Raw genomic sequence first — 7,276 nt, 5'->3', positions numbered from 1 at the left:
AGAAAGTCTGGAGCTATCTTCATTTACATATGTGAAAAGATGTCAACAAGCTCAATTTGATTCAAAGCTGACAATGAGCTGAGCTGACCAGTAAATTTTACGAATACTTTTCAAGAATACTTTATTGCCAGAAATTGATTGTACATTTAAAAAACATTTAAAATTATTTAAAAAGCCAGTGACGTACGATTTTTTTTCAAAAAAGGTCCTTTACTCCCCTAATAAATATGGCATTTGAGTATATTTTGGAATAAGTTATCCATGAAAAAATAGTCCCTACTAAAAAAATGTCATCCCCAAAATTTTATCACTAAATATTTTTTGCCACTGAAGTTACAGGAAAAATCATATAAATATTTGAAAGTTTTAACACCCTGTATCTCCGTAGGGAAGCGTCCTATCAAAAATTTTTATGGGGTAAAAGTTGATTATTTTCATTGGTATTAAAGTTTGGCAAAACTTACCTTTAACACACTTGTTGAATTTAATTTGGCACAAAATTGGTGATTTGTAAAAAAGGTAATGTCACAAGTGCCGTATATCAAACTAAATTTTTTGCATATAAAATATACGCGGGATTTTAAAACCATATTGGTTTGTTGTAAAATAAGTTAAAAAGAGTTTTTAAACTGTACACCTAGTAAAAATGGTCACGAGGCACCACTGGGCTTTAGATACCTCGTTAATATTAATATAGATTGCATAATTAACAATAAGTATCCCGATATTTTTAATGTGTCTTTTAAGTACACCGAGATAACTAATGTATAATCGTCAGATAAATGGTAATTTAGTGTTATATGATCGTTAAGTTACTAGATAGTTCATAAATGGTTTTTTGCATTATGAAATAAAATTATAGGTTTTTAGAACTTGTCAGTCCTTTAATTCAGTACATTTCCTTTAATAGTCGGACTTAACATAGCACTTGTTCATACTTAACACTTTTTTAATATTTCTCTTGCTACTATCCTCTCAGAATATTGAAGGGATAACATAACAACATCTTACACCGCGAAATCCGTCTGTATACTAAGAAAAGAATCATTTTAAGATTAAGTAATAAACATAACTCATATGTCAAGTATAAATCCAAACTACAATGTCATTACTTTATAGACACTTCAAATTAACTGAAAATAAAAATTATGTGGAAATAATTGTTAAATATAAAGTAGTAATATACAAATAACTTTTTTGAAATGCGTTGTTCCATTTGTTGTACAATCCTTACCATATTAGCACAAACTTTATTAACGAACCTCTTAAATCACCCTCCATATGACGTCATGCGCCAAGTAAACCGATTTTAATTTGCGGGAATATGATATCTTCTAGTTTTTGTCACGAAAATGGTATATGTATAGTCGTTACGATATCACTTGGAACCGCATAAAAATATTTAACTCATAAACTCTACGGAATCCATAGGCGTCCAGAAAAATTTTGCCCTGTCTCGTTTAGATATTCTATATTCCGAGCTATATTCCTATTCCTATTTAGTTGATGATATTCTCAAATTGTTTGTAAGTAATCTTCCCGAAGTGCAACTATACGTCGTGATTCCATAATTACCATACGATTGTCAAGTTTTTTATGTTTAAAACCGCATTGTAATACTTGTCGTAAAAAGATTTATAATTATAATCAGGATAATCGCTTAATTTATATCGAAACGTGTTTAAAGGAGGAGCTTTATTTTCTTTATACATAACGTCTCCTTTAATTACGCGATAAATTGACGTTTTTGATATCGTAGTTAATTCGATAATCCGTTTCCTAATTTCTTTATCACATTGTTCTGTAACAAAAGCCGGGACGTATAGTGATTTATTTGTTAGTTCTCGGAACGTATGGGCCAAAAAGTAAAATATTTCAGTCAACACTAATTTATCGGAAAGCTAATGGTTTTCAAGTAGGTTAACGTCGCCAAGACCGTCCTTCGGGGAAGGCTTCACGAAATTTAGCAATATTTTTTGGACAAGTTCACCTAGAGTCGGGGCCATGTGTTAAGCAAGTAACCACGAGAAGAGCGTAGAGGTTCCAAAGTAGAATTAAATCAAATTGCTAAATTGATAGTAATTGGAAAAGAAAGTAACAGATCAAATAACTGTTTTTTTGGCGGATTGTCCAAGCTATAAGGATATATTAAATGAGATCGACTAATCCGTCCCGTATCGCTACACGGAGTCACTAGAGGAAGGCTAGGGTTATTTGTAAGCTTAGTCTCAAAATTACTTAGATAACTATTAACATGGCATAGTTATGCCAAAGCGTCCGATATCCAGGGTTCCCGCCAGTAAGTTAACAGAAACGTCTGGACTCAAAAAATGGGCGTGTCGAAGCGAAGTGTCGAATTCGGGAGAGATCTACCAAAAAAGTCAGTTCTTCCTTAGGTTCCACATTGAGAGTCGACTTAGTTTTGGAGTCTCGGGCTAATTAATTAAATTTAATAATGGATACATTTTTTTCCAAATTTTGCTATGAATCTCACATTCCCTGAATCTCGGTACGCTGTCGCGTGTAAATAAATAAATTAATAATGCTGTTCGAGTAGTTGTGTCCTTATTTTGTGTGTTTGTTTTGTTTATTGTTATTAAAACCCTTCCTGGAAGTTTTGGTATTTCCTTTTGTTTCTCTCAACTTTAGTATCACCCTGTACAGCCAGTCACTGGATTACATTCTACGTAAGCAATGGATGGTAAGTGCTTGAAATTCATTCTCTGAACACACAACATTTCTAAGTTCCCACGTGTTAATTAAAAGGTGATGATAATTATAAACTTCCTATCGAGAATAGTAAACTCTTTTGACATCCAGACTCGTTATGATACTGGTCATAACGGTAGATAGATAATTAAAGAAATAACCCCTCAGGTTACAGTTCACAATTTTCTCTTTTCAAACCTTCGCCATGCTAAACTACTAGATAATTACGTATATAATATTTATTTTAATAACTATTACTCTTGACTGGTTACGATATGAACAAACATTAATATTAACTAATAATTAATAATACATATTATACAAACAAACAACAACGCCAAGCACTGCCCTCCACTGCACTGGCAAAACCAAGTGAACAGCGTTCGACACTAAACTAATTATAGAATACCATGTAAAATAGTATATTGTCCAATAAGTGCGGTAAGTTGTCTATTGCCCACGAGAGCGGAGTTGAGCGCACGAACAAAGTGAATGCGCTCATCCGCTCAATGGGTAACAGACAACCGCACGAATTGCACATACTATTTTTTATTACGAATGCAATGAAATCTTAGAGTCCAGGAGCGAAGCGCCGGTGAGGTCCACATATTTATTTTCTGTAACGGGAAAAAAGTTTGACATTTTATCTCCGTTGACAGGTAACAAAATGTCACTTTTTATGAAATTGCTGTTTTCCCCGGAAAAAAAGTGACTTTTTTACTTTTTTCCCGGATATATACAATATACATAAGTAAAGGTAGATATTTAATATGTAATTTGATTACATTACAGTATAGTAATTTGATTACTTTAAAGGTTTCCTTAGCAACGCAGATGTAATTGTCGCTATAAATCTAGTACTTTTTTCCCTTGTATAATAAATATATATTTTTCTGTAACGGGGAAAAAGTTTGACATTTTATCTCTGTTGACAGGTAACAAAATGTCACTTTTTATGAAATTGCTTTTTTCTCCGGGAAAAAAGTGAGTACTTTTTTCCCGGATATATACAATATACATAAGTAAAGGTAGATATTTAATATGTAATTTGATTACATTACAGTATAGTAATTTGATTACTTTAAAGGTTTCCTTAGCAACGCAGATGTAATTGTCGCTATAAGTATAACAGCCTACCAATTTAAAACTTTAGTGACTAATATATTGTAATAATGTTTTTTCAATATTAAATCGTTGTAAAATAGTGTATTATACACGGGAAAAAAGTAGATTTTACCTCTCGGTTTTTTGTCTCCCTCCGCTTCGCGTCGGGAACCTCGAGCTAAAATCTAGTACTTTTTTCCCTTGTATAATAAATATATATTTTTCTGTAACGGGGAAAAAGTTTGACATTTTATCTCTGTTGACAGGTAACAAAATGTCACTTTTTATGAAATTGCTTTTTTCTCCGGGAAAAAAGTGAGTACTTTTTTCCCGGATATATACAATATACATAAGTAAAGGTAGATATTTAATAGTTATTTATGTACCTAGGGAATTATAAGGGCCTTAATTACCGATGGCAAAGTTTGCGTCCCGAGGGCGTCCCGCCCGAGGGACAGCAATTGCCTGAGGTTATTAAGGCTCATTAATTCCCATGGTACATAGATAATTTTATTTCTGACCGATTTCAATAAAATATTGTTTATTTTTAAAACGGAAAAAATGTACCAATTTATTACCTTCCCAGTATATTTGAATCAGGTACCATTGATTATAAGAGTTTTGTTGTTGCTAGGTTGTTGCTATGTTACGTGTTTATAAACAGAATTGTTACTTGCTTATAAACAGTACTTTGTTATCAAGCTGTGTTTGCGTTAAAAACGTGTTTTCTACCCCAAATATAATGGAGCAGATTTTGAAAAAAGCTGAAAAAGCAAGAGAATCATTAATTCCATCGAAAAGTGAAGCCGTATACCAAAAAGAATACAAGATATATCTGGAGTGGCTGACACGGAATAATGTTATGCCAAAAGATGCCACTGAAACTGTATTACTGGCATATTTTCAAGAATTGGTAAGGAATATTCTATGTTTTTCGGTAGATTTGGTAGTAATTTTGTTTATTCGTTGCAGTCAGAAACGTATAGTCCGAATTCTTTATGGACTAAATGGTCAATGCTAAAATCGAAGGTGAATATACATGAGAAACGAGATATCGCCAAGTTCAATGAACTAGAGGCTTTTTTGAAACGGAAGAGTAAGAGTTATAAGCCGAAAAAGTCTGCTGTTTTATCTCCTAATGATGTTATCAGATTTCTAAAGAACGCTCCTAATGAAATTCATTTACTGCATAAGGTAATTTTTTTCTTATTTTCCCTTTTTTTGTGTGTATTTATTTCCTTTTTTTGTTTTAGGTTGTTTTGATTATGGGTTATTTTGGAGGATGCAGAAGTCAGGAACTTTTGAATATGAAGATATCGGATATAGAGGACCGGGATTCCGTTATGGTAGTGAACGTACCGGAAAGTAAAACTGGTGTATCGAAGAAATTTACAGTTGTGGATGAAAAAGAGTTCTCTGCTTTGCCTTTATTAAGACTTTATATGTCTTTACGTCCTAAAGGTATTGAACGATTTTTTTTGCGCTTCCAACAAAATAAATGTACATCTCAGCCAATTGGAAAAAACATGTTTGGGAAAATTCCCAGCAAAATCGCAATGTATTTAGGATTGCCAAACCCATCTTCCTATACGGGACATTGCCTTCGTCGCACTTCTGCTACTGCTCTAGCTAATGCAGGAGCAACTATGACTAACTTAAAAAGACACGGAGGTTGGAAAAGTTCCACGGTGGCGGAGGGGTATCTGGAGGATAGCATCGAATTGAGAAATAAAACGGCGCGTATGTTGTCTACTTTGCCATTAGAAGAGGCAGGTACCTCGACTGTAGTGAACAGAAGCTCCAGCCATACAAAAGAAGAAATTGTTTCCAGTGGCGGTAGTAATTTTCAGGGAACATTTCAAAATTGTACATTTATTATTTGTAATGACGCAAATAAATAAAATATGGTTCAGTTTTCATTTCATAAATATATACACATATATGTATATTAGCATTTTTTATTTTATTTTTACTTGTGAAAGGTAGAGGGAGTTATAGAATCTATAATGTCCCAAGGGAGTTATGACTCTCTTTATTGATAGCGTAACTATGACGATATAAGCTTATAATATCCCGGTCAGAAATAAAATAATTTTTGTGACTCTACTTTCGCTGCTTCTACTAACTCCGGTGGAGTCAGAGAAAACTCGGAATCAGACATTTTTTAACTTTATATTATTCAAAATAACTACTAAACAACCACTAAGTTTGCAATTTTTAAATCAAATCACAGAATTAAATTGACAGATATTTGATTACCTTAAAGGTTTCCTTAGCAACGCAGATGTAATTGTCGCTATAAGTATAACAGCATACCAATTTAAAACTTTAGTGACTAATATATTGTAATAATATTTTTTCAACATTAAATCGTTGTTTTTCCCGTCACAGAAAAAATAGTGTGTTGTACACGGGAAAAAAGTAGATTTTACCTCTCGATTTTTTGTCTCCCTCCGCTTCGCGTCGGGAGACAACAAAACCTCGAGCTAAAATCTAGTACTTTTTTCCCTTGTATAATAAATATCTATTATTCAGTTTAAGTTGACATAAAAACTGTCATTTAAATATCACTTTTTAAAAATAATATTTTTGGGTATGTGGGTATTTCAATTTTGCGACAAGTAATATTACCGCACGCAAATAAATAGAGTGGGCAAACAGCCAGTTACCGACCTAAAAAACATGCAAAAAGATAAGACTTATCCGTCATGAGTAATAAAAAAGTATTTACGTCCTAATGGACCAATACAGGTTTGCTTTGAAGACCGGCGTGCCACCGTCGATTCTACATCGGCGGACTGGTCTACCAATACCGGACTCGCCCAATGGCTATTCGAGTATAAATTACGAGACATAATGGCTAAAGCACAGGAAGAGAAGAGCAGACGGTCCTGTGCTTTAAGATTCACAGGTTCCAATTGATATCGTAACAACTATACCACAGCAATAAATTGTTTTTTTTTTAACTTGCTTCGATGTTCACCTTATGGTAGTTTTGCCTTGGGTTACAATATAAAGACAGATTTCCTAAGATAGTACATCATTATTAAAGTAAAATAAAAATACAAATTAGCAAATCAGTAAAAGTAACAGAACGTTATTCTTCACATGCTTCAACCAAGCATCTTGTTTCGATGATATTTCTGTAGTAAGAAACTGATTCCTTTGCGGTTCTAGTTTTATTCGGGCTGTCAAAATCTACGTTGTATAATCCAAACCGCACTCTAAAATGTGTAAGATCTTAATTTTAAAGAAAATTGTAGGAAGAAGCGAAGACTTACGTAAATCCATTGTACCACTCAAAATTATCCATTAGACTCCAGGCCGTGTACGCCGTTACGTTCACTCCATCTTCATAAATTGCTTTCAACAACTGACTAAGATAGGACTGCAAAAGAATAAAGTTGCTTTTCTCAATTTCCGTATTAAATCAGCTGTTATAAGATTAGGTGGCATATTGGGC

General features: G+C 33.3%; 1 protein-coding gene and 1 long non-coding RNA gene across 2 annotated transcripts; one reads left to right on the top strand and one right to left on the bottom strand.

The window, feature by feature from the left end:
• The first annotated feature begins 4,327 nt into the window (after nucleotides 1–4,327).
• LOC111692810 lies at nucleotides 4,328–5,735 on the top strand. The gene is made up of 3 exons (XM_023456933.1): nucleotides 4,328–4,726; nucleotides 4,786–5,007; nucleotides 5,067–5,735. The coding sequence occupies exons 1-3, from the start codon at nucleotides 4,457–4,459 to the stop codon at nucleotides 5,712–5,714; spliced, it is 1,140 nt and encodes a 379-aa protein (XP_023312701.1). The 5' UTR covers nucleotides 4,328–4,456; the 3' UTR covers nucleotides 5,715–5,735.
• A 1,207-nt stretch (nucleotides 5,736–6,942) lies between these two features.
• LOC108916604 lies at nucleotides 6,943–7,195 on the bottom strand. The gene is made up of 2 exons (XR_001964772.1): nucleotides 7,095–7,195; nucleotides 6,943–7,037 (listed from the first exon to the last, which is right to left on the bottom strand). It is a non-coding gene; the product is annotated as an uncharacterized LOC108916604 (long non-coding RNA).
• Nucleotides 7,196–7,276: the final 81 nt, after the last annotated feature.

Source organism: Anoplophora glabripennis, unplaced genomic scaffold, assembly GCF_000390285.2.
Source record: "Anoplophora glabripennis isolate ALB-LARVAE unplaced genomic scaffold, Agla_2.0 scaffold3709, whole genome shotgun sequence".
Lineage (NCBI taxonomy): Eukaryota > Metazoa > Arthropoda > Insecta > Coleoptera > Cerambycidae > Anoplophora > Anoplophora glabripennis.
This window is presented reverse-complemented; position numbering and strand designations above follow the sequence as displayed.